Below are 25,922 nucleotides of genomic sequence, written 5' to 3'. Positions count from 1 at the left end.
TGGCATAATTTCCGTTCCCTTCGATAACTATTCTTGAAAAAATATATAAATGAGCAAATTCGTTCAAGTTCTAAAATATCACATTTTAGTAGTCACTACCTTCACTGTTCTTAATTGTGTGATTTTTTAAAATGAGAACTCAGTGACATCATTGATTTTAAAACCTGGTATAACACTTGTCCCATAGTACAGTTTGAAGAATTAAGCAGGTATTTATTGAGGGCCTGTAATGATGACATATTTGAGAGTATCTCAGCATTTTCCTTTCAAACTTATCTTCATTCCTATGTAAGTAGAATCTCAGATAGAATTAAAACAAAACAAACCTGATATCAACTAGCAAATTCTACTTCACAGAGAACACGGGACAAAGTCAAACTTCCCACTTGGGTAATCGTTATGGAATCAAAGAGACCCATCTTTGCCCTGTGGATTGATTGGTGGCTTTGAACCACTAACCTTCTGCTTAGCAGTAAAGCGTTTGATCACTTCCTCAGGGCTCGTTATAATTCCCCTAAAGCAAGGTCAGAGATACAGGAAAGTGTTGCCCATAGGTACAACCCTCATTCCGGGATCGTCCTTTCTTGCTGTCGTCAAGTCGCTATCTTGACTGGTCCCTGGGTCTTGTTTTCCTCCGTGCGTCTTTGTTTTAGCATGACGAACACCCGGGGAGCATCATGAGTACCTTTTCAGCAGGCATGAATTTGGGGGGAAAGATCACCAGCTTGTGCACCCCTAGGACAGCACTAGGAGAGTTTTCCCCATCTGGTTGCTGTTCACAACTGCAGTCTTAGGCTAGATTTGTGCTTTCTTTGGGCCGATGCAGCATGGGGAAGCACTTTATTTTATACCTGTGAGAAGATGGAGAACTGATTTCTGACCATTTTGGAGAAGCCCGCTCCCAGTGGTGTAGCGGTTACCAGTTGAGCTGCTGTTTTCAGGGGCAGCAGTTTGAAACCACCAGCTGCTTCTCTGGAGAACGCTGAGGCTTTCTATGCCTGTGGAAATCACGGTCCCGGAGACCCACCAGGGCCGTTCTGCTCTGTCCTCTACGGTCGGTGTGAGCTGGAATGGACTCACTCCCAGGAAGTGTTTTATTCTGGAGAAATGTTACTTTGTTACATTGAAAGAATTTTGCTCAAAAGATAGAAACAGCCAGGGGATCATTCAGTGGCAGCATGGGAAAGCTCACTGGCGCATACACACAGTAATACGCCTCAGCGTCAACAAGGGATCTGAACCTGCCACCTACCCCATAGCACGGAGGAACCCGGAGGTCTTGATGCTCATGAAATACGTCAATCACAAAGGACAGATACTGTATGCAACTCCTGTTGTAAAAATGTCAAGAAAAGGTTTGCACAGCAGAGGAAACGTGCTTGGTTTGTTACCTGGGGTGAGAGGGGAGGGCTGCTGGTTAGAGCTGGGCGTGCATTCTTCCCTTCTCAAGGGGCATGTCTTGTCCTTCTCAACAGGTAGATGGTACAAACCTTCAGGGTTTCACTAACCAACAGGCAGTAGAGGTTTTGCGACACACCGGGCAAACTGTGCACCTGACACTCGTGAGGAGAGGGGGCCTGAAGCAGGAGGCTGAGCTTCCGCCCGAGGAGGACGTCACAAAAGACACAGTATTGTCACCTCTGAATGCCAGCACAAGCAAAGGTAAGAGAATCCGGCTTCCAGTTAGGCCTGGGTTGGATACTTTTCTCATTCTGAAACATTCCATTCAAAGCATCGTTTGTACCCCCAGCAGCCCCTTAAGAACGGATAAACGGGGAGTTTACTGAAGTTGGAAGGATTTAACACCATAGACGAGGCTGTAGACAGAGGAGTTTTCCAGTGCATTCCTCCCATCCCCATTTCCTAGTCAGCAGATGCCTGGCCGTTCACCTTTCTGCCGTGGCAGGGGTCTGTCTTGAGGCGACCACTGAAGCGCTTAGAGGGGCCCGGGATGGAAGTGCTCAAGAAAGGGGCTCCACCTTTAGAAAGGCCCTTTCCCAAGCTCTTGATGCCTGCGTATCTGTCATGGCGACCCAGGCAGCTCGCTGATGGAACACTCGATTGGTCGAAGTCAGGATCCTGGCTAGAAAAATGTTTCATTTCCAAGACTGTTCACCCCTGTTGTACTTGAATATACATACTTAGTGCTGTAGCGGGCTGAGGCAAAATCACAGCTGACATGACTCCGTCCCTGGGCAAAATGCCCCCGTGCGTCTGAGTGGCTGTTGACAAGCTTAGCGCTGCAGACCCATCCCTCCTCTAGATGGTCAGACTCATCGGGTGGAATGAGGAAAGTCCCAGGGCTCAGTAGAAGCCTAACTACCAAATGATTCTTATCTTTAAGGAAATGCCGACCCAGATGAGGATTCTTTATCTTTGAGGAGGAGTTCCAATGTCTTGCCAATAGAAGAAGAAGGTAAAGTCCAGGAGCCAGGTCATTAGTTCTTCTTCTTATCTCGTAGAGAAGTACTTTTCAATAAATGAGATCCTGCATCTGGGCTGTGGGAACAACTCAAGCAGCGTCTTTCAGAGATGCTACATTAATACATCCGTATTTGGAGATGCGATATATTGCTCATGGAGGTGACTGCAATAGCTCCTTTATAGCCCGTGTATTTTCCTGCTGAGCCGAGTCTTTTACTTTATTTTATCCATAACCCTTTAGAAACCAACCACATGTACACATAGTTTAAAACTCATCATTTGGTTCTGTAAACAGTGTTTTTCTACTTGCTGGAAGAAACAATCGTAAAATAATAAAGACTCTAATATATATACTAGAGACTCTTTGCAACGTACAAGTTTAGGTCTGAAATGGTCCGATGCTGGAAGGGGATTGCAAATTCTCATTTTTCATATTGAGTTGGTTTGGGAAAGAATTGTGCAGAGAAATGCTTAAGCCTTCCAGGTAATTATTTTACTGCGAACCTATAGTATATCAGGCTTTCCAGAAATTGTTTTAGAGATGCCTGGTGTGGGACTGTGATTACACAGGAGCCTGGCTGCCACCGTGACAGTCACCCATGGTGTCCCCTTCTCACTGCCCCGAGCGTTCAAGTCCAGCAGGTGACGCTGCCCGAGAGCCCCGTGTTCTCTGGTACCCACTCGGGTAACGTCACTCTGCTGTCCCTGATCGCCCAAGACGGAGATGGGAGGGGGTGACATTTGTTAATCCCATTCTGCCATTTTTACATGGATATTTAAAAAAATTGTTTAGGGCCAACGGAACATCAGGATTTGTGGGAAAAGGCATGAACATGTCCCAAGATAGGAAGAAAGAATGGCTTGTGAGCTCTCTTGAAGACTCAGAACCACTTGGGGTTTTTTGGTGATCCTGCATATGGGTCAGGGTGGGGGTGGGGGCCAAGGAAGGCGGGGCCAATTTGATCTTGGCCTTCAGAATCCCCAGAGTCTTTATTAACCAACACAACAAAACAAAAGCTCCCCTGTAATCCCAATGCCATGTTCCTAGTAGTTGCTGGTCCCCCTCAGAGGGTAAGGGACCTCTGCCCCTACTGGCGTAATTTGACGTGATGTGTGAGCTGGGACAAGTCATTTAACTTCAGAATTACTAGGTCAGAAGACTACTGATGGACCTTAACTCTTCCGATATGCCTCACATCTAGACGTGGGGAAGTTGAGAAAGGGGAGATGAATCGTTGTGTCTGTAGTGTGCATGGTTTTTACTCTTTGGCTGTTTTCCAGCAGCTTATAGATTCCCTGCTTTTTCATTCAAAACTCCACCTTGTTTCAATCAAGAAAAGAGGAGGTGGGTAGAATCTACTTTTGAAATGATTAGATTGAGGATGAGGCTGGGGGTCTTGCTCCCAAATTTATTTATTATAGTTTATTGTTTCTGGTTTCTCCAGGAGAACACTTAATTATTTCCTAAACTCAAGGCTTAAGTGAATCTGAAAAGTATGCATGGAGGGAAATTTCATTAAGTTACAGTAAGGAGGAGAGACAGAATTGGGAAACTGGAATTTTTGAATACTCTTTAAGTTTGAAATTGGAATTCTATAAGGGAGATGGGAAAATTGATTAGAGAATACTGCCTAGTAGAGATTTTTCAAAACAGCCTTCGATAGTAAAAAACATGATGAAATTTAGAAATCTTTGAATATGATTTTAAAATTCTTATCAACAAGCTTCTTGCTTTACCCACGCATTTTGCCTTCAATATTATTTGCATAGTCATTTCTTTTTTATATTATTCATTTATGTTTGGGAACTAGTGGGATTCTAATTATGGGGTTCTATGTTGATTCACCAGCTCAACTTTTATTGATTTTAGAATTGATGAATTTTCATTGAACATGGAGCTGCATACATTTTTCATTAATTCATTTATTGGTTGTTTATGGGGTTTTGGTGAGACAGGCCATGCCCTCCTTCCCCGTGGAGAGCGGAATGGAAATAGAGAGGATGAACTGACATGGAAGGTGACGTGACTGTCCGGTACAGGTTCAATAATGAGGGTCAACCATCATGTGACCCACGAAGCAACTGGGGAGTCTTTGTCGCAATTGAAAAGTAGGCCGTGCATGGACATTTGATGAACATTGTGTGAAGATGTGGAAGCGGTTGCCTAAAATAGTGTCCAACATGCAACGATAGGTTTCTACATGGAGGTGTTGAAATGTACACGGAAAGAAGAGCCCCCCCCCCATCTCTCAGGGAGGAGCCGGGTTTATAACAGCAGATGGGTTCTTTAGTGCTGGGGTCCTTTGTGCAAGCTGCCTAAGCTACGGAGGTGTTTGTAACTCGTCACTAACTTCATTGTTGACTATTGCAGAGTATCCCTTACTGCCTGCTGAGACAGAAGAAAGAGAAAATATGCAGCAACAGGAAGCTGCCCTGCTGTCAAAATGGCAAAGGATTATGGGAATTAACTATGAAATAGTGGTAGGTTGCTCCCTTGGGGGATATGGCATAAATGAAGATGGACATTTGAAAGAATCTCAGAGAGCCAGATGTTAGGGTTTTTGGAGGCCCCCTAAGTGCTGTTACAGGCATTAAAAATGCAGACTGGAGAAAGTTGACCTGTAAGCAAGGAACCAAAATAAACAGGATAGCATTCAGAATTCATAATCCATCCACACTTTAATATTCCTAGAAGCCAGTTAGATAGATAGAGAGTTTACTTAAGATAGAAATCATCATGATCAATCTTTAGAATTGCAAAGGCCTTGTGCATGGCGGAGCTTCAAATAGTTTTGGGAAAATTGCATGAACTTCTAATTAAATTTTCCACAATGTTTTCTGAAGGCCCACCCATGTTTACTTCCCTTAAGAAGTTTATTTTTGCATGTTTCTTTATGCAGTTTTCTTATGCCAGTGTACGCCTATTGACGATTTGCGTATAGGGATCATGATCTCTTAGCCTAAAAAGAGATTTAGTGAGGTTGACATGAATTCTTAACTATCAGATGCATACCAAATAATTTCTGGAATTTTAAAAGAAAAAGAAAACACTAGGATCTTAAGTTGCTGGTCATGTTAAGGTACATCTGAATTAGAGTAGATAAAATGCCATACATAATGATATGTAATATAAATAGTAACTAACCCTTGTTGAGCATTTGTGCCAGGTAGTGTTTCAAGTTGGAGAAAGACCAGACTTTCTTCTCCATAAAGATGTACAGGCTCTGAAACCCACGGGGCGTTCTAATCCGTCTTACAGTGTTGCTGTGGGTCAGAATGGACTTGGTGGCAGTGAGTTTGGTCTGACTGAGCTCCATGTTTCAGGAGTTAACCCTCAGGGTACAATAGTTATTATTTAGAGATGGTTAACAATCAAAATATAGTTATCACTGCCAGTCTAAGTAATTAGCAAACATACAGTAACAACAAGCTTAACGTGTTAACGTAGAGAGTTGGCAAATTGCTTCTGTGGGGTAGGGTCAGCATGGCTGGAGCCCATAACTTAGAGGAAGTTCTTTAGCGTTTATGAAGGGAGCTCCTTAGGTGAATAACGAAAGGGGCTCTTTGCCTCACCTTGAGGTCACAGGTGTCATAGCTGAGACCGGAAACTCTCAACTGCCTTGTGCTCACCTGCTGCACTGGCTGTACTCCTGTTCACCTGCCACGAGCCAAGGTGTGCCCTAAGTCAGAAGCCATTCGGTTCTTTACTGGGCCTGCTCAGAATAAGATAAAGATTAAGATGTAGGTCTGATTTCAGATCATCTGCCACGTTCTCTTCTATGATACAGCAGAAAGGAAATCTGAAAAAGAGCGATGTGGGCGAGGAAATGGAAGATGTCTACTTTGGATGGCGACCTGACTGGTTCTGAACCAAAGTGGTGTCCACATTGGGCTTTAAGGAATGAGAATGATTTTTCCTATTTCAAAGTTAGATGATGTAGCTTCTATTACTATTAAGGTTTGAAAAGAGTTCTCTTTTCTACCTAACCCCTTTGCTCCTCTCCCTGCCCCACATTTCTTTTATGCTTTTTAAAAAATTATATAATCTTTAGTATCCATAACTGAGAAGGCACTTCTGATTTTTAATAATGTGATCACTGTATTCCGTGGGGAAAAATGGGTGATTTGCTACCATTCTCCTTTATTCTAGTGTCACAGTAGGGAGAGGATATCAAATTGCAATCATCGATATAAAGAGTTCGCCCGGTCCCTGGGAAATGGGAAATACTAAGTAATTGTGGATGGCTTCGGTACTGTCATGGGAGTGCAGGCTTTGATACTATCTTCGGGAGCTTTGACTCCCTGCCATCCCTGGTCAGCACCTGCAGGCAAGGCCATGTGTCCCAGGAGCTTCCCGTGGCTGCTGCTGCTTCCATCTTGTTTTGGTTCATGAGACCAGCAGACACCAGGATTCTTTTTCAGTGATGTCCTGAGCTTTGCAGCTTCTGGTGAGGGGTCTGAAACCTGGGGAGAGAAGCAACTCTAAGGCATATGCACGCATAGATTTAACCACAGAAGCAAAAGGATGCTCGACTTGTCGGTGACTCTTCCTGCTTTCAGGTGGCCCGTGTGACCAAGTTCAGTGAGAACAGTGGACTGGGGATAAGTCTGGAAGCAACCGTGGGGCATCATTTTATCCGATCTGTCCTGCCAGAAGGCCCTGTGGGACACAGCGGAAAGCTTTTCAGTGGAGATGAACTGCTGGAAGTAAGGAGCCTGGCCTTCCCCCCAACCCCCCTCCCGCTTCCTTAGGCTTCAGAGAAGGCTGCCGGAGGCGTCCCCTCTGAACGATCCTTGAGAGAAGGCTGCAAGGCAAACTCACTCAGAGAGGAATTCCCAAACCTGAATATAGGTCGATCATGAGATCTCATTTCATGCTGTTGTGTTTTTTAAGTTCACCTGACTCCATTTGTTTCTGCATTTTCACACATTTATTCAAGCTTTAGAACCGATCATAAACACATTCTCATGTTTCAAAACCCCCAAGAATCAACGATTAAGACTTTGACCCCAGACTCTGTGAAAAAGTCTCCTTCCTGGCTCCCTTCATCTAATTCCTGTCACTTTCAATATATAACTACTATATATATAATCATGTGTGGTGCGTATTTTAATGGAGACACAAAAAAATTGAATACATGAGTTACCCGAAATTACACAGTAGCACACAAAATGTACCATTTAAAATTTTTTATTATTTTTACTTAGGAAACTTACAAAATAGCTTTTGTTATGGTGCCTCTTCCTTTCCCCCTTTATCCAGGGGGTGATCCTTTTAAAATTTTATTATTCATTTCCAAACTCCTACACTGGCAAAGCAAAATGAAAGAAAGTTAGTGATTTGCTTCCGAGTTCTTGCTAAGGTCCTGTACCAAAACAACACACGCACAAACCGCCCTCCTGTCTGAACTTAGACATCCACTTTTGTAGTCAGTGTTACTGCAGGTTTTAAGTGTTGTGAGCACAGCAAAGTTGGGTTGTCCTCCTTCTAAAATTTAAATTTATTAAATACAAATTTGTTATTGACGGGGGTATTTCTTTTCTGGGATACTGGTCTTTTCTGGACAATTTACTTGTTTTTTTCTCCCTACAGGTGAATGGCATAACTTTGCTCGGGGAAAACCACCAAGAGGTGGTCACAATTTTAAAGGAACTGCCTATAGAAGTGACAGTGGTCTGCTGTCGCCGCACAGTGCCCCCCACCGGCCAGACAGAATTGGATGACCTGGATTTGTGTGACATTGAGCTAACAGAGAAGGTAGGAGGTCTCAGACACGAGGCTCATCTGAATATAGGATGGGTCGTCTAATGGGGGTGAGGGGGATGGGTCAGTCAACTAAAAGACTGCGGTCAAACTCGCAGTTTAAATGCCCTTGAAAATGGGTCTACAATTTTCATTATTTGGAATGATATTTGGTATCCAAATAAATATAGCTCATGACCGTCAAGATGGGCCACGGAGTCAGGAGGACCGAGTTCTGGATCAGATTGGATACCTATCACCTGTTCGAAAAGTCATTTCATCTTTCTGACCCTCAGTTTTCTCCTCTGTAAAAATGGACCATGTTTGTCTCAGAAAGTTAAACAAGATAAACAGACAAAAAATGAAACTCACTGGCATCGAAGCTGTAAATTTGTCATGGAATTGACAGCTTCACATTCTCCCAGCTTGAAGCTGGTGGGTTTGAACTACAAACTTTTTGCTTATCAGTCCAATACCCAACAGCACCAATAGGGCTCCTTTGAGAGGTAATGTAGCATACTGCCGCTTGCTGGTGAAATACGCTCTTACATTGTCCCCAGTTTCAGAAGAAAAATGGATGGAAGTATCATAGGTAGCCTGTGTTTCAAGCCCTGGGTGGGGCAAAGTGCTCCCCTGTGAAGCCATAGATTGGTGGACTGACCCCAGCAGAGGCACCTCGGCAGACGGGCCTGGTGAGCTGCTTCCACAAGGGCACAGCCTGGAAGACGTGGTGGAGTGGTTCTGCTCTGCACACCACGTGTTCACCATGAACGGAATTCACTCCGTGAATTCAAGACACAACAAAAGCTGAGAATGTGGTGAAGGACGCTCATAAATGGCCTGCTCCACTTGGTGCGTGCACAGGTATCGCTCAGCGAAGGGCTTATCATGTCTGTCTGATAAGTCTTCCTTAAGAGGCACACTTGTCTTTGATCTTCATCAATAAACCCTTCAGCAAGCAAGGGTGTAGCATCTGCTTTTCTGTGGTTGTTGAACCTTCATCCTATCGTGATCCTGCTTGCTTCTCCCTTTTGTCTAGTCCAGTGCTTCTCAATCTGTGGGTTGTGACCCCTCTGGGGGTCAAAGGACCCTTTCACAGGGGTCACCCAATTCATAACAGTAGCAGAATTACAGTGATGAAGTAACAATGAAAACAATTTTATGGTTGGGGGGGAGTCACCACAACATGAGGAACTGTATGAAAGGGTCATGGAATTAGGAAGGTTGAGAACCACTAGTTCCCAGAAAAAAAAAGACATTTGGAAAAAGGCATGTGGTCCTTAGAAAAAGGATTTGAAACTTTGAAGAATAAAAATACAGAGTTTACTATTAACAGGGCTGATTAGAATAGGATAAAATTCCAAATACTTCCAAATTAAAAGTACCTGAAAGGCCAGCACCATTTATACACATACATCCATACACCTTTTCATGAAGTATAAATAAGATTGTTAAAATAGAACAGATGGACATAATTTTGTCCTTGTTCCTAATCTGTGTAAAAAGTAATTAATTGAAATCAAATAAACTAGAATTGTATCACCATACATCAAATGCTCAATCAAACTCATTGTCATTGAATTGGTTCTGACTCATAACAACCCGATAGGACGGAGTAAAACTGCCCCGGTGGGTTTCCCAGACTGTAACTCTTTAAGGTAGGAGAAAGCCTCCTCTTTCTCCTGAAGAGCGACTGGTGGTTTTGAACTGCTGATCTTGGTGTTAGCACCCCAATGCATAACCTATAACACCACCAGGGCAGCTTTCTTAAATTTAGTTTGTTAATAGAGGTGAACAAAGTAGTATTAACCTAGATTCACTTTCATTTCTGTTTACAAAAGGCTAGCTTTTATAACACTTTTTTCTACAAGAAAACTTCAAAAAGTTCATGGGAAAAATCATTAAATTAAGCGATCATGGATGTTTTCCATGAACCTTTTGCAGCCCTTTTGTATGTCTGATGCTTTATAAATGTTACCTCATTTAATCCTCAAAACTTCGAATATAGATAAAACTGTTGAGTTCAAGTTGCGAAGATTTTTCTTGTAATTTTATTTGTTGTTGTTGTTGTTCTGTGAGTTTTGGCTTCCTTTGTAGTTTTATTTGGCTTTGCCTGGTTTTATCTGCATGTCTATCTAGGTAAGATTGGCGGGAAAAATAATTTGGAGATGAAAAGAATGGGACCAGTGTTCTCGGGGGGCGGGGGGGGGGTATGGGAGAGGGGAGGCGGGAGAAAGGAAAGGGGGTGGGGGACCAGCCCACGGACAAGGGAACAACAAATGAACTCAAATCAATGGAAAGAAGAGCATAGGATGCCTAGGGGGCCTTCATCAAGGGCAATGTAGCAGCGAGGAATTACTAAACCTGAATGAAGGCCAAACATGATGGTAGGACAAGAGGACAGTAAAAGGAAACAGAGGAAAGAACCAGGAGGCAAAGAATATTTCTAGAGGTCTAAATACAGACATGTGCATATGAAAATATACATACAACGAGGGGGAATAGAACTATGTACTCATATTTATATGTTAAGAATTAAGGTTGCAGATGGACATTGGGCCTCGACTCAAGTTCTCCCTCAACACAAGAATGCTTTGGTCTAACAATCCGGTATTCTGTGATGGTCACCTACCCTACACGATCGCTAAAGACTAAATGGGTGCATAAGTAAATGTGAAGAAAACTGATGGTGCCAGGCTATCAAAAGATACAGCACCTAGGGTCTTAAAGACTTGAAGATAAACAAGTGGCCATCCAGCTGAGGAGCAACAAAACCCACATGAAAGAACCACACCAGCCTGTGTGATCATGTGGTGTCCATGGAATCAGGTATCTAAGACCCAGAACCAAACTATACCCAATGTGAGGTGTGTGTGGAGTCGAGACCCAATGCCCATCTGTAGACAATTGGACATCCCCTCACAGAGGGGTCACAGGAAATAGATGAACCAGTCAGGGTGCAGTATAGCACCGATAAAACACACAACTTTCCTCTAGTTCTTTGGTGCTTTCTTCCCCCAACTATCATGACCTCAATTCTACCTTACAAATTGGATTAGACAAGAACATGCACACTGCTACAGATAAGAGCCCAAAACACAGGGAATGCAGGATAGATCAACCCTTAAGGACAACAATGAGAGTAGAGATAGCAGGAGGATTAGGGGAGGGTGTGGGGAGAAGGGAGGAATCGATCACAAGGATCAACTATAACCCCCATCCCCCGGGGACAAATAATGGAAAAGTGGGTGAGGGGCAATGGAGGACTATGAAAGATATGAAAATAATAATCTATAGCTTATCAAGCATTCGTGAGGGAGGATGGGAAAAGGAGGGGGAATAAATAGGGAGCTGATATCAGGGGCTCAAGTGGGAAGAGAATGCTTTGAAAATGATGATGGCAGCATATGTTACATATGTGCTCGACACACTGGATGAATGTATGGATTATGATAAGAGATGTAATAGCCTCCAATAAAAGGAAGAAAAAAAAGATTTTTGAAGATAACACAGATAAGGTCTGTAGATAACTCCCAATCTTATCCCTTGACACTGTGCTCAGTAATTTATTATTAAAATGGTCATGTGCATAAAATCCTCATCCATCCAGAGCTCTTGTTAGCATGGATTATCGGACTTGCCCATATCTCCCTTTTCTCCTGGGTTCTTTATTTCATCCGTATGAACTGTTTACTGTTCACCGGCGAACCTTTGTTTCTGGCTCTAACGGTCATTCAGAAGCCCGACAAAAAATGTGAGAAGCGCTCACAATAATGCTGCTGAAACGCACCCGTTGTAAATTACTGCAGCAGGACTTTGAACTATGTAATGCTTACTACAACGCAGGTATTTCTTCCTCTTAGCAGCTTTCAATAATTACCACGTTAATTCCTAAAGGTGTCAAGATAAACTGCTGTTACTTTTACTCAAGAGTAGTTTCCTCTGGACAGATGGTAGGAATCTCCCTTTCCCTGGAAGCGCCGGTACGTGTGTCTGGTAATCCAGTGCCTGTGCAATCAGAGCTGTTTGTTCTGTTCCCAGCCTCTCGTAGACCTGGGCGAGCTCATCGGATCCTCGGAGACCGAAGATCCTGCGCTGGCAATGACCGATGTGGGTCAGGGTACGGAGGAAGTTCAAGGACCTTTGGCCATGTGGGAGGCAGATGTTCAGCACATCGATCTGGAAAAGGGGAACAAAGGACTTGGTTTTAGCATTTTAGATTATCAGGTAACTATGTCCAGTTTTAGCAACTTTGTTTTAGAAAGATCTCATGTGCTAAAAGTTACTTGTGAGTATCAAGTAGAACACAATGTTCTAGGATGATTTAGACACATCAGTGACATTTACTTGTTTGTAATAGATCTTTCAAAAGAGTCCAGGTAGCTCATTTGCTCCTTTGATGATCTGAAAGGGTTTCGCTTGTCGTTGACTTTAATGAGTTATACTCCTAGAAATTTGAAAAAACGTGCAGGACACATTGTGGGCACGCCGTAGCTATGCCCTTCTCTTTCCTCACATGGGGGGGGGGGCGTCTCAGTGTCCGCTAGCTCCCTGTTTCCAATGGGTAGCTCGCATTGTAGTAAGGCTCCAAGCAGAAGTGAGTGATAGCTTTAGATCCCCACGTAATTTAAATGCTGGCTCTCCCATTGAGCAGGTGCGGCCTGCCTCCTTGCCCTGCATTGTGCGCTGTGCGGAGCAACTGAGGAACCCTCGCCCCTGTCTGACGGAGCGCAGCTGCTGCCCCTCAGTAATTAATGCTGAACCAGAACGCTATCGCCGGCGGCTCGAGGGAGCTGTAATCATCCTAGGGCCTGACTCTGAAGGCTCGTTCTAATATTAAGATGCTGCCTATCTGAAAACAGTGCGTCAACACATCCTGTGCGGTCTCCTTCTCTATTACCTCACTTCAAAAATAAGGGCCCGCCCTTCAGTAGACTGAAAATGACTCGAGTTAATGTTACACACACTAACGGACGATAGGACCAGTTTCTCTTACTAGTATATTGTAATGAGATGATGACAATTGTATGATTAGAAATTAAAATTCTAATATTGAGGCGATCTGAGTAATTTAGGAGGTTCATTCAGGAGCAGTGGCTATGTTTAATATGTTTGTTTCTATTATCAAAGATACTCGAAGCAATGGCTCATCTGTGCTGATGTGTTACAATGAGAACAATGTGGCATGTGTCACTAATTGCAGTTAACTGCACTCCGAAGAGTTCCTGGAACTGACTTCTCCTCCATCTTCCATGTGGTTAGGATCCAGTTGACCCAGCCAGCACTGTGATTGTCATCCGTTCCTTGGTGCCTAGCGGGGTTGCAGAAAAGGATGGAAGACTTCTTCCTGGAGACCGACTCATGTTCGTCAATGACGTGAACCTGGAAAACAGCAGTCTGGAAGAAGCGGTCCAAGCATTGAAGGGCGCACCGTCAGGAATTGTGAGACTCGGAGTGGCCAAGCCTCTCCCTGTAAGAGTTTGGGTTTTATTGACCCCTTTTTATATTACAAACAGAGTGACTGAGGTATATAATTTCTGGTTCGGATGTTGTGATTGAATCATGGCTTTGGATAGTGTCCATCAACATGGTGATTGGCTCCATGGATGTTTTGAGTCACCTTGCTTTGGGGGGTGGGGGTGGGAGCAGAGAACAGCCAGGATGTTAACAAAATTTTAACTTCATTTGACATATTTTAGTAGAGAGCAAGGTCATGATGAAAGCAGAATCAAATATTTGCAGATTAGAGGGAGACCATGAAAAATATATGTATGTAGAAAATAAGAAATTATCTTTAAAATCTGATATCAATATGGTAGAGTGCTAGATATATTAAGACATTAAACCATTCAGAGTGAAATCATTAATCAGAATGAAAATTGAGCAGAATCTCTGCCTTGAGTCCCTCTAGTCTGCTGCCTACAACGTGCTTTGTGTGTAATCGAGGCACAGCAGAGATGGGAACTTTCTAAAGTTGTTTCATCAGTTCGTGACTGTCCTCCCAAGAGGAATACTCCCTCTTGTCATTCATTATGGAAATATTAGCAGAAACTAATTAATTTAGGCGACACAATAGCAGTTTCACTTGTTAGCTCTAATGATTACAACATGGTGCTTACCACTTTATTACAGTTAAATATCAGAGGCATTCTCAATCTGTGTAGGTGTTTTCAGTGTACAAATACATTTATAAATAGCTTTTTACAAATATACCTTCTCTTACAAGAACCAAAGATGTTTACATTATTGTATACAAATAAAGATGTGTTGAGCTTTGTGGGAGAAGTTTTATAAAAATTAACGTACTAGTATGTTTAAAATATTTAGTACTTCATTGTGACCCACTTTGGCTCAGGTAGACTGTGACAATATGTGTATGCAACATGGCAAGAGAGAGAGACGTGGGGAGAATAGACGGACAGGAAGAATCAGATTCAATGACCAGAAATCAAATGGAGATTATATGAAGCAGACAAATAAAGTAAAAATACAGTGGGTGATGTAAACTGAAGATAGGTTATTAGGAGACTGTAGATAGTTAATAAAGTGGACCATATATTTGATTCTGTCATTTCACAACGAAATGCTAAAAATGGCAGAATAGTGCCCTCTAGGAGAAATCATACCAGTTATTGAAAGTAGCCTTAATATATATACACATACATATATATATATCTAGTCCCCAAATAAATTTCTTTTAGGAGAGTGTTTAATTGGCATTGCCCTGTATCAGAAATCTCTCTTTTACAGAGGGAGGTCCAATAATCATTAAGCTTTGGTGTAACTTAAAAAGAGGCAACTGTTTCCCCTCGAATACGTTCTCTGTGTGCGTTGGATAGAGTGCTGTAGGCAACAGCTTTAGCTAATGTTTTCGCCCCCGTGACCTGGGATCGAAATAGAAATGCTAGGTTTTCTATCACTGTCCTCAGCGCTCCCCTTTAAGAAGACTGTGCGTGAAGCACTGTTATAAAACCCTGGTAGATGTAGGGACTGCTGTGGGGCACGGCAACATTTCTTGCCAAGTAAGTTGCATTCTTTAAAATTATATTCTAGGAAGAGGCGACAAAGAATGTGATCCTTCCAGATGTTTTATTCTGCTTCGTCCATGCCTTTCCTCACAAAAGTGACCTCATTTCCAGAGGATGAGCTCCTTGTGTTGCTTAGACTAATTGGAAGATAAAAATGACTCAAATCTATAAAGCATTGATGTGGATAAATCTTTATAAGAAAAAGGGAAAACTTTGTAGAAAAGGAATTTTTATCTAATATAAATTTTTGATAGTAGAAAAATAGCCTTGTTTCTTAACTCATACAAATGTCAATGATGAATAATCAGATTTTATACTCACCATTCGGTGTTAAAATCTAATCCATTGAAAGCCTTCCTGTTATTTTTCCTTCTTCTCTTTTCATTTCTCCTCAACTCCCCCTGCCTCCCACTTCCTTCCTCTCTCCTTCCCCTTTCTTATCCTCCCTCTGTTTCCGGAACCGCCCTCCACTGCTGACCTTCATCTCCTTGCAGCTGTCACCGGAAGAAGGCTATGTGTCTGCTAAGGAGGACTCCTTTCTCTGCCCAGCACACTCTCCTGAGGAGGCGGTTCTGGCTGACAGAGCCCTCTTCAGGGCTGACCTGGCTCTGGTTAGTGGCCACGACTTACCAAGCTTTCCTTCAGAAAACTTATGTGTTTGGTTTTTGCCTTCCATAATATTCCAAAGAAACCTTCCTATGTCTTTGTCCATTGTGTTTTGGAAAACTACACATGTTCTTTCCAACTCACAGGTTCTTGCAGTTGAAAACAGGTGAGGGAACAAGGCATAATGCATACATGAAAACTACCTGCTGAATGTGTGGGGGGAAATTCAGCTAGCAACACATTGTGTCCGTATGTGGAATTTGTCCTTACATAACATTTGAAATTGCTGGAGGATCCATATGAACTTCTGGTTTCATACGTGGCTATGTCTGGGAAGTCTTTAAATGTTTCCATATTTAGTCATGGCACTGCTGATTTCTTAGTGAGGAGACAGTTATTTTTCTATGAAATAACAGTAGTGTGAAAATCATATAAACTATGCAATTACTGATTAGAAATTTAAAAACTACAGAATAAGAGGGGGTACCCCCCCAAAAAAAACTGAAAAAATTTTTTTCAAAGCTATTTATTGAAATTGGAAAAAAAATCTTATCACCTTCAAACTACTCTCCATTACACTTAATACATTTGTCAAACATTCAATTCCGTTCTTGGAAACATTTTTCAAACTCATCTGTTTGTATGGCTGACAGCCCTCCCTCATTTTTTCCTTCACCTCTTCTATGGTCTCAACTCACTGTCCTTTCTTGTCCCTCTTAATTCCTGGAAACAAAAGGAAGCCGCACAGTGTGAGGTCAAGTGAATAAGGTGTGTGGGGCAAGAGAGGCATGATGGTTTTTGCCAAAACCTGGCACACTGAGATGGCTTCAGGAGCAGGTGCATTGTCGTGGTGGCAAAACCAGTCCCTTGTCTGCCACAGATCAGGCCTTTTTTGTCACACAATTATATAATTTTTTAGAACCTCTAAATAGAAAGCTTGATTAACAGTCTGACTTGGTGGAATGAATTCCAAATGCACTATGAGTGGACATTTTCATCTATTTAGGACGTTGACAGGCGTCCAGAACGAGGTTTATCACCAGTCGACATTTCACCTTTTGGGAAACAAGAAAACATTGAGTTTTCCCCATAGTGCTGTCTTTGTGAGCTGTGTTCAACATCACAACAGTTTCTGCAGCATTTTTCCCAAGCAGGAAATAAAATTTCACAGCCACATGCTGTTCTCTTAAATTAGCCATCACCAAAAAATGAGATTTGCGTGAAACTGGTTTTATGAAAGCATGCACCATGACTAGAGTCTTCCCAGGTGACACCACTGGGCACACTCTCTCAGAGCGTTGCTGGATGCTCGCCTACCTGGAAAAAGGTGTACAACGAACGCTCTCCCACTTTTTTTTGGTGGGAGTACACCCTTCTACATCAGAGTCATGGAAATAGCATTGACTGAGATGGTGATTTTAAATTAAAATTTGATACTATTTAAATATATATGCTTGAGATATAAAATCCTATATTGAAACCATTATATTGAAGGTGAACTGGCGGCCATGTTAAGGACTCCTAAAGGTACCAAGGGATGAGCATTAAGTTGCTAACTGCGAGGCTGTTGGTTCTGAGGAAGATGAAGCTCTGCTCCCGTAAAGGTGGGAATGAACTCTATGGCAATAGAGCTGCTTCTTTTGGAAGCAATTTTAAGGAGCGCTGGCGGTGCAGGGATTCAGCAAAGATTGGCAGCTCTAATCCACTAGCAGCCCCGCAGCAGGGAGGGGTGCCAGTTCACTTGGCCTCTGCAAAGATGGGCAGCCTCGGAAACCCTGCATGTTGGTTAGTTCCACTGACTGACGGGTCCTCGTGAGCCCATTCAGAACTGAATCCATGGCAGGAAGTTGGAGACCTCTTTGCTTACAAAACTAAATGCAACATGTGAATGCCTTTGGATGCAGCCATCAAAAACTAATATGACATATTGCAGCGGGCAAACTTGGTGCAAAAGAGCTTTTTAAAGTATTAGAAAGTAAGGCTGTCACCTTGAGGGCTACGTGCCCTGAGTCCACATCCTGGTTGTTCACCTGCCTCCAGAGCATGCAAAAGCCAGAGACTGCAGAGAGAGGAACCGATGCAGATGAATCACGGTGTTAGCAAATTGAATATTCCAAATGGAACGCCAGAAGAACAAACAATTCTATACTTGGAAAAAGCACAGCTGGAAGAGTTTTTGGAAGCAAGGTTGGCAAGACTTTATCTTAAGTGCTTTGGACATTTCCACAGCGTCCAGTTCCTTGAGAAGGGCATCGTGCTGGTCCGCAAAAAAAGAGGAAACCGTCGCTCACGTGGATTGGTGCATTGCTTGAAGTAAGGGGCTCGGCAGTGTCTGTGAGAAAGTATCCGGGCTGGGCGAGGAATGTTTCATTCTGTGGGAACGGACTAGATAATACCTAGCAACAATAAAAGTGTAAGAGTAAATTTTCTTTGAAATGTCATAAGAGGGAAATACATAATTGTCTCTAAAAGTGTCCTAAGAAACTACTCTCCCTCTCGAGTTTATATTAAATCCCTCAAACCTCCTTCAACAACTGCCAGTGAACAGCAGTAAGCAGCAGCTTTGCCCAATGCAATCCATCATTTTGGAAAACTTGGCACCTTACGATGCTTGGTGTCCTGGGTCTTCCCCGTGCTGTGCAATTGTGAGTTGGTCACTCAGCATCTCTGGGCATGAGCTCATTTTATCCCTGCTGTAGTGTGATGGATTGATCATCAAACTCTCTCCTAAGAATCTAAGGCATCAGCAATAGGCAAACACCTTTTATTGGGGTAGGCTTTCTTTCAGGTTACTGAAAACATTTACATAGCGGGTAACAAGTGATACAAAGTTTAGTGACTAAAGCAGGTACTATCTCGGTTTTTGTACAAGAGACACATTTACAAAGAGTACATCTCCACATAATAACTCACTGGTGAAAAAGAACCTGCATTTAAAATACGTCCTTAGGGTAATGAGGGTTATTTGATGAGGAAGCCCCCTTGCAGTGCCCCACCTGTATTTGTATTAGCTGCTTCTTAGAATGTACGTGGTATAATGTGATAATACTTCTTACTTGTCCTGGCTAAACATAGGAGCTGAAATCACAAGTAAACAACGCACATGCGATCTGCCACCATACAGAAGATACTGAGCATGTCTGAGAATAGAACATATAGTCTGTTCCTTTGCAAACGTGACTGAGTGCATTTCAAGAACCCTGTCAAACTTGCCACGGGGTTTTGTTTTTGTTTTTTAATTCTTTCACCTGGACCTGCCCCAGGAAACAGTAACAGGACTTTGAGATGTCATGTAGTGAGAGTCTACCCCACTCTGAGTTTTGCAGCAATAGAAATTCAGAACTTAAGTCTCAGCAGGTGCCAGGCTCCTCCTTAGCCACAGTCATGCATGCAACAGTTGTGTAGATGGCACGGGACCAGGCAAAGTTTTGTGTTAAGTTTTTATGAGCCATAACGGATTTAGGGGCATATAATTTTATCCGGAAATCATAGATGTATGATTTCAAACTCTTGTAAAGGTCGCCATCAAGTTCTAGATCCTGTAGCTGGAATGGTCTAAAATGTGGTTGACGATAATGTCTAGAAGATAGACCTTTTTTGTGGATTGTACTTGGACAATTGCTCGTGTCCTTGTGGAATAATAGTTTTAGGTGACTGGGAAAAGGTGTGCCCTCCATCATTGTTCATCTACACTTCTAGGAGTCAGGCAAGTGGTTTAACAGAAAAGAAGAGGAACTGTGTGGATTGAGGAAAAGTAAATATTGCCCTTCCGCGACGGAACTGTTGAAGCTGAAGATTGTTGTGGGCCCTTTGTGAAGTGTCCCCTGTCCCTGTCACTGACACAAGTAGACACGCTCTGCTGCTCTAGTCAGTCTCTGATGTGGCGGAGAGGGCGTACAGGCAAGAAAACGGATGAATCTTGAGAGGCGTGGCCACAGGGACTGCTTGCCATGCATGTCAGAGAGGTGGATTCCCAGCTGACACGGTTGTTTTTATTTCCAGGTGGACACAAATGATGCTGACCTGATCGACGAGTCCACGTGTGAGTCTCAGTATTCACCCGATAATGAGAGTCTTTACTCGACTCAAGCCTCTCTTCTGTCATCTCTTCAAGGGAGTGCTTGCAGCGATGGGCTGAACTATGGCCGCTCTCTTGCGTCTTCTCCCAAGGTACCCAGCAAAAGCCGTTCCATCGATGGAGCACCGTTATGGGCCTATTCCAGAGGTCAATTTTCTGGAGGGTGGCCTGGGGCCCACTGTAGAGACCTTATAGTTCGCGAGTCCAGGATCTGTTTTCAGATAAACGTGTAGTTTCTTGTGGGTAGTGCTGCCATGGTAGCTTCCAGCTCTCTCCAGCCTCTTTAGATCTAATATCTACAAATCAAAGCGATAAACGTGAGGGCCCAAGCTTTGCTTTTGATTTTCAGAGTAGAAAAATAAATAACATATCCCCAATTGTGTCTACACTTTGGGAAAATGACAAAAGTGAGTTCATTTTCGCATTGGCTTTCAAGTCCACTTTCTTGCACCAGAGGAGTATAAAGCATGTATTACTAACATTAATGTAGCCCTTACTAGCTCCGATAAGCTTGATGCTGTCATCTGCTTTTATATGAAATGATACTAACGTAAAAGAATGCATAAAGGTTTGTCTCTAGATATCAATGAAAGCTTTAGTTACTATGTGACCTATCTAGGTCCCCTAGGTTTTAGAAATAAATGACCATAATTACCATCTATGATGTTCAATATGTAAGACTTTTAGCCATCAGAAGGGACCAGCCTCAGTAGACGGACATCATGTTTAGTAAAAAAGGAAAATAAACAACCCTCAAGTCAATGGATTGATGGACACAGCCTAACAAGGACCATGAGGGTGGCTCTGGGACAGGCGGGGTTCCCTTTGTGGGACCGCACGGTCGGTTTGAGTTGGAGCCTATTGGTCAGCCCCCAGCAGCAACGGCTCTCCTTTGGGTGTGAAGTGGGATTTTCCTCTTTACGGTGGACTTCCTGATGATAATCAGTGACATGGAACACTTTTCTGCTTATGGGTCAAGTGACCATCGCTTCCTGTCAATTAACCTCTTCATCTCTTTTGACCATTGTTGTAGCGGCTGTCTGTCTCTGTATTAATTTGTTGGACTTTCTAATAATTTCTGGAAGCTGATATCCAAAACAATGCAGCATGTAATTTAAGCTTATGTGTGTAGAAAAAGAAGCTGAATGTGTATGGGCATGATCGTTTCCACCAAGAGAGAAGTTGAGGGCTGGGGTAGAAGGATGGGGATTTAGCTGTTCTTTATGGTGCATTGTGTCCTTTTGAAAGAGATATGAAGGAAATGTGGCAAAATCTTGGCAAAAGTACATACGTAGGGATTTTTTTTTCATATCTGTTTTGGAAATAGAAATAAACATTAAAATTAAGATAAACAGGATGATCTTTTTTTTAATGTGATGGAGTGTCCATTTCTATCCCCCTCCGTTTCCCCACAACCCCCCTCCCCCTAGAATTCACTGGCTAGAAAGTGTGTATTTGTGAGCATATTGGAAGTGGAATTTCCATTGGGATGACATAGTTTCCTTCCTTTCTTGAGTCATGAATAAAACATTTTTTGCAGGGGCTGGTGGCGGGGGATGGGGGAGGAAGGGGCAGAACATTTTCAAAGCATCTTCTTTTGTGTTCGAGGTGCACCTGTTATGGTTGCAAACGATGCTGGGCCCGCCCCTAGCATCCGTTCACAAGGTAGAGTCTTGAAGGGAACAGCTGCTGGCCTCTCCCCACACCTGAGCCTTTCTGGCTGGCTGTGTCCTGCCTGGAACGTGTTCACTCTTTACTGGCCTCGGGCTGGAAGCTGAGTTCATCTCCTAATGGAATCTCCTAATCCACAGCACAGCACACTTCCTCTTGCCAGTGGGACAGATTGCATTGTTTAATTTAGTAATTGTTACTTAAAGGGATTACACAATCTGCATACTGAGAAGCATATATTTTATAGGGCAAATGCTGGCTGTATACAGCACAACAGATTGGCTCACTGAAGTCTGTTTGCCTCCTGTTTTGTTGCTTTTGTTTTTGTTGTGTGTTTTTTTCCCTTTCCCAAGCAGTTTACTCTTTTGTTGAAGCAAGTTTTGGCAAGCTAGCCTATCAACTGACATACTTAAACTCCAAACAAGGAAGAAGGCATGAATGAGGATGTTTTAAAAACACACAACGTGGAGCTTCTGGGTGCAGTTATCTTAGAAAGTAGTTCTTTTCCTGCGTCCCGGCCCATCTGTTTGTTTGCTGGTGGCACCTATTGAGTACTCCCTGAGGGCATAGTGAGTGATACACTGGACTGCTGACTGCAAGGTCAGTGGTTTGAACCTAACTGCCTACTCCTCTGGAGAAAGATGAGGCGATTTGTCCTTATAAAGATTTATAGCCTCAGAAGCCTTAGGAAGCAGCTCTATTCTGACCTGCAGGCTCACTGTGAGTCTGAATCCACTTGATGACAGTGGGTTTGGTTTGTTTGTCTATTTGTTTTATTGAGTACCTAGATGAATTTCTGTAAAAGAACAGAACTAGATGGTGCGAGACTAAATGGCGATTAGATGTGGAATTCAGGGGGGGGGGAAATTAGCTTATTCCTATATTTCTTTAATTGAAATACATTTATCCACTGCCATCAAGTCAATTCCAATGCTTAGCAACAGAGTCGAGCTGCTCCCCAGGGTTTCTGAGGCTTCAACTCTGCACAGAAGTAGACAGTACTTACTGTTGGGATTGAAACACTAACCTTGCTGTCAGCAGAACCATGCTGATCCCAGAGAGCTACCGGATACTATAGGATATTTAAGAAGATCCAACTCACTTTTACATTGATTTTATTTTATTTGTGCTTGTTCATATTAGGGTGTATCTCAGAGGTGCTGTGCCATTGGGGTCACCCTGTGGATGTTATATTATTTGTTGTTGGGTAAATGAAATCCAGGATTGATGAGCCTACAGGGACAGCAAATGGAACAAGGGTTTTGTTGGGGGGGGGGTGGCAGTTACAGGGGGTGTGGGAGATAAAAGGGAGATGATATCAAGGAGTTCAGGAAGGAAAAATAATATTTGGAGACTGAATATGGAAGCAATCATACAATTTGGTTTGAGGTGATTAACTTTGGAATGATTTGACAAAGGTATTAACTCTCAAGTAACAACAAATTAAAAGGGCAAAAAGGTGCACAGGTCCAGAAATGGGTTTTGGGCTCACACTAAATCCTAGCTCCAACTTAAAAACAATTAGTTCTTCCACAGGCTCCTACTCAATACTCACCCTCAGAAAGGGAACACAGAACATATCGTCCTGTAGCAAATGGTGGCGAAGAATTTAGATGGTGTCCGGTTATCAGATAAAATAGCATCCTGGGTCTTAAAGGTTTGTCTTCAAGCAAGCAGCCATCTAAGTAAGATGTCGACTAAGTCCACATGGAAGAAGCACACCATCAGTCACCGAAGGATAGGAATCGGTGCAATATGAAGTCGAAGGAGAGATCAGTAACAGATGCTAAACTGTGAGAATCTGATGTGTAGAAGGCTCTGGATGGCAGTGGTAGCCCAAGATACATTTGTGGAACTCCATAGAAAACAAACCTCCAGGGAACTAAAATCCCCTATCTAAAATTAAGGGGCGGGAGGAAAGTGGTCACTAAACAGAGTGTGTGGGAGAGAGGAGTAGAGAAGACCAAAGGCGTAAACCTGACTTGAACAGTTACTTCCTCGGTAGATTCCCCCATCTCATGCAGGCCGGGTCTGATCTGATTTCCAAAATATTCTGTATTTTGGTTTGTATCGTTTGGTTTGGTTTTTGTGTATTCATATCTGACTGTTGAGGAAACCATGTCTGGGTCTAGTGCATGGTTAAGTACTTAGCTAGTCTCTATAAATATATTATCTGGGTATACAAAGGTCCCATGTATAAGGCTCTTAGTTACCTGGTGCTCAAGTAACACACATGCCATAAGCGGCGACTTTAAAGAATGGACATGCATTTTCTCCTTGTGTCAGTTCCACGTTCTACACCAGTGTCTTAGTCACGTAGATTCTTTTTTTTTCTGAGATCATCTAATATTTATTCCACATTCAAAATTCCCTATTTTTTTCCAAAACCTTTTTTAAAAAACATTTTATTAGGGGCTCATACAACTCTTATCACAATCCACACATATACATACATCAATTGTATAAAGAACAACTGTACATTCTTTGCCCTAATCATTTTCGAAGCATTTACTCTCCACTAAAGCCCTTTGCATTAGGTCCTCTTTTTTCCCCTCCCTCCCTGCTCCCCCTTCCCTCATGAGCCCTTGATAATTTATAAATTATTATTTTGTCATATCTTGTCCTATCCGGCGTCTCCCTTCACCCCCTCCTCTGTTGTCTGTCCCCCTGGGAGGTGGTCACATGTACATCCTTGTAATCAGTTCCCCATTTCCAACCCACTCACCCTCTACTCTCCCAGTATCGCCCCTCACACCCCTGGTCCTGAAGGTGTCATCCACCCTGGATTCCCTGTGCCTCCAGTTCCTATCTGCACCAGTGTACAACCTCTGCTCTATCCAGACTTGCAAGGTAGAATTTGGATCATGGTAGTGGCGCAGGGAGGAAACATTTAGGAACTGGAAGAAAGCTGTATTCTTCATTGGTGCTACATCGCACCCTGACTGACTCATCTCCTCCCCTAGACCTCTCTGTGAGGGGATCTCCAGTGGCCAACAAATGGGCTTTGGGTCTCCACTCTGCACTTCCCCCTTCATTCACTATGGTAAGATTTTTTTTTTTTGATGTTGCCTTATACCTGGTCCCTTTGGCACCTCGTGATCGCACAGACTGGTGTGCTTCTTCCATGTGGCTTTGTTGCTTCTGAGCTAGATTCTTTCATTATTGGCAGCCCCAGGCATTCCGTGGCTGCTTGGCATCTGTCTCCGCCATCTTAAAGTTTTCTGCGTCAGCTCTGGTCTTTTTATAATTCATAGGTGATTACGTTTAGGATCTACCTGCTCCTGGCACAACCTTAGCAAAAGCCATAGGGACCCCTCTTTAAAACAGGATCACGTCCAAGGGCCCCGGGGCCAGGAATTAAACACGTATTTCCAGCCAACACAATTCCACCCCTGGCCATAGGGACCACTTACACTCAGGCCGTGGAGCTGCTGGCCGGTTTATGTGCCCTGTATCCCGACCTCCTCTTTGGTTCTCTTTTTGTCGGAGAACGAGAATGCATCCAGTGGAGGCGCTTATTAAAGTAGGCTTTTAAAAGACTTCAGTTGAGATACCAAGTTGCAGTGGGAAATTGTAGAGTTATTTTTGGACAAATTCTGGGGGAAGAGCTGTTTTTCTTTTAGATCCTTAAGACTTTTAAAAATAAAACTCAGTTGGTGGTTCAGCAACCAGAACCATTTCTGGAGTAGGCGTATGTTGTCTGCTGTGTTGATTAGCTCTTTATTTTTTGTGTGTCTGTGTTAACTCCTTCATGAATAATACATGGACGTTTCTGTTACATGATTTCCAGTACACCCCAGCTAACAGGACTGCTTGACCTCTTTCTCTGGTGACAAGCAGTTTTGATGGTTATCTTTGTTTGAGGCATGGGGAAAATGCTAATTCTTATCATTAATTTAGCCGTCCAGAAGTTAGCCGCATTTATTGTGAGTCCATTGTTATTTTCACAAGGATAAAATCATCACCATTGAGCGAGTGAGCAAGTAGATTATTGTTTATGCTTGGAAAGTGTGGGTTACAGTTTTATATCACTTGCCCCTGAAGAAGATAAAAATGTTACATATTTGTAGGAGAGGCTCACTTACCTTCATCCTCTGCATCAGGAATTTTTGTTAATGCCCAGAAAGAGGATAGTTTGTATTTAAGTTGAAGAATATTTATGTTTGAGCAATTGAGTACCCTTTTGGGGGGAAACATTTGAAGTCTCATACCATACTTTGAAATAAATGCTGGATGGGTTAAAATTGGATCTGAAAATATTTATGAAGTAGAAGAAAGATACCAGGAAGCATTGCCTTGTGTAGAGGCAGGGTTTAGTATGCAAGATAGAAAGCGCAGCCATAGAAACAGAAAACTGACACATTTGATTACA

At 42.9% G+C, this 25,922-nt stretch overlaps 1 protein-coding gene across 6 annotated transcripts in view; it reads left to right on the top strand.

The window, feature by feature from the left end:
- Nucleotides 1-25,922, top strand: part of MPDZ (multiple PDZ domain crumbs cell polarity complex component) — a 187,616-nt gene that overhangs the window by 82,269 nt on the left and 79,425 nt on the right. For 3 of the 6 annotated variants that reach the window (XM_075559919.1, XM_075559918.1, XM_075559915.1), the window contains exons 11-19: nucleotides 1,476-1,662; nucleotides 2,345-2,434; nucleotides 4,796-4,905; nucleotides 6,985-7,131; nucleotides 8,018-8,182; nucleotides 12,209-12,394; nucleotides 13,430-13,639; nucleotides 15,690-15,806; nucleotides 19,804-19,971. In XM_075559919.1, the coding sequence (XP_075416034.1) occupies nucleotides 1,476-1,662; nucleotides 2,345-2,434; nucleotides 4,796-4,905; nucleotides 6,985-7,131; nucleotides 8,018-8,182; nucleotides 12,209-12,394; nucleotides 13,430-13,639; nucleotides 15,690-15,806; nucleotides 19,804-19,971 (1,380 nt within the window). The remainder of the gene's footprint in view (nucleotides 1-1,475; nucleotides 1,663-2,344; nucleotides 2,435-4,795; nucleotides 4,906-6,984; nucleotides 7,132-8,017; nucleotides 8,183-12,208; nucleotides 12,395-13,429; nucleotides 13,640-15,689; nucleotides 15,807-19,803; nucleotides 19,972-25,922) is intronic. The other 3 variants (XM_075559920.1, XM_075559916.1, XM_075559917.1) reach the window with 2 other exon arrangements.

This window comes from Tenrec ecaudatus, chromosome 10 (assembly GCF_050624435.1).
Source record: "Tenrec ecaudatus isolate mTenEca1 chromosome 10, mTenEca1.hap1, whole genome shotgun sequence".
Lineage (NCBI taxonomy): Eukaryota > Metazoa > Chordata > Mammalia > Afrosoricida > Tenrecidae > Tenrec > Tenrec ecaudatus.
This window is presented reverse-complemented; position numbering and strand designations above follow the sequence as displayed.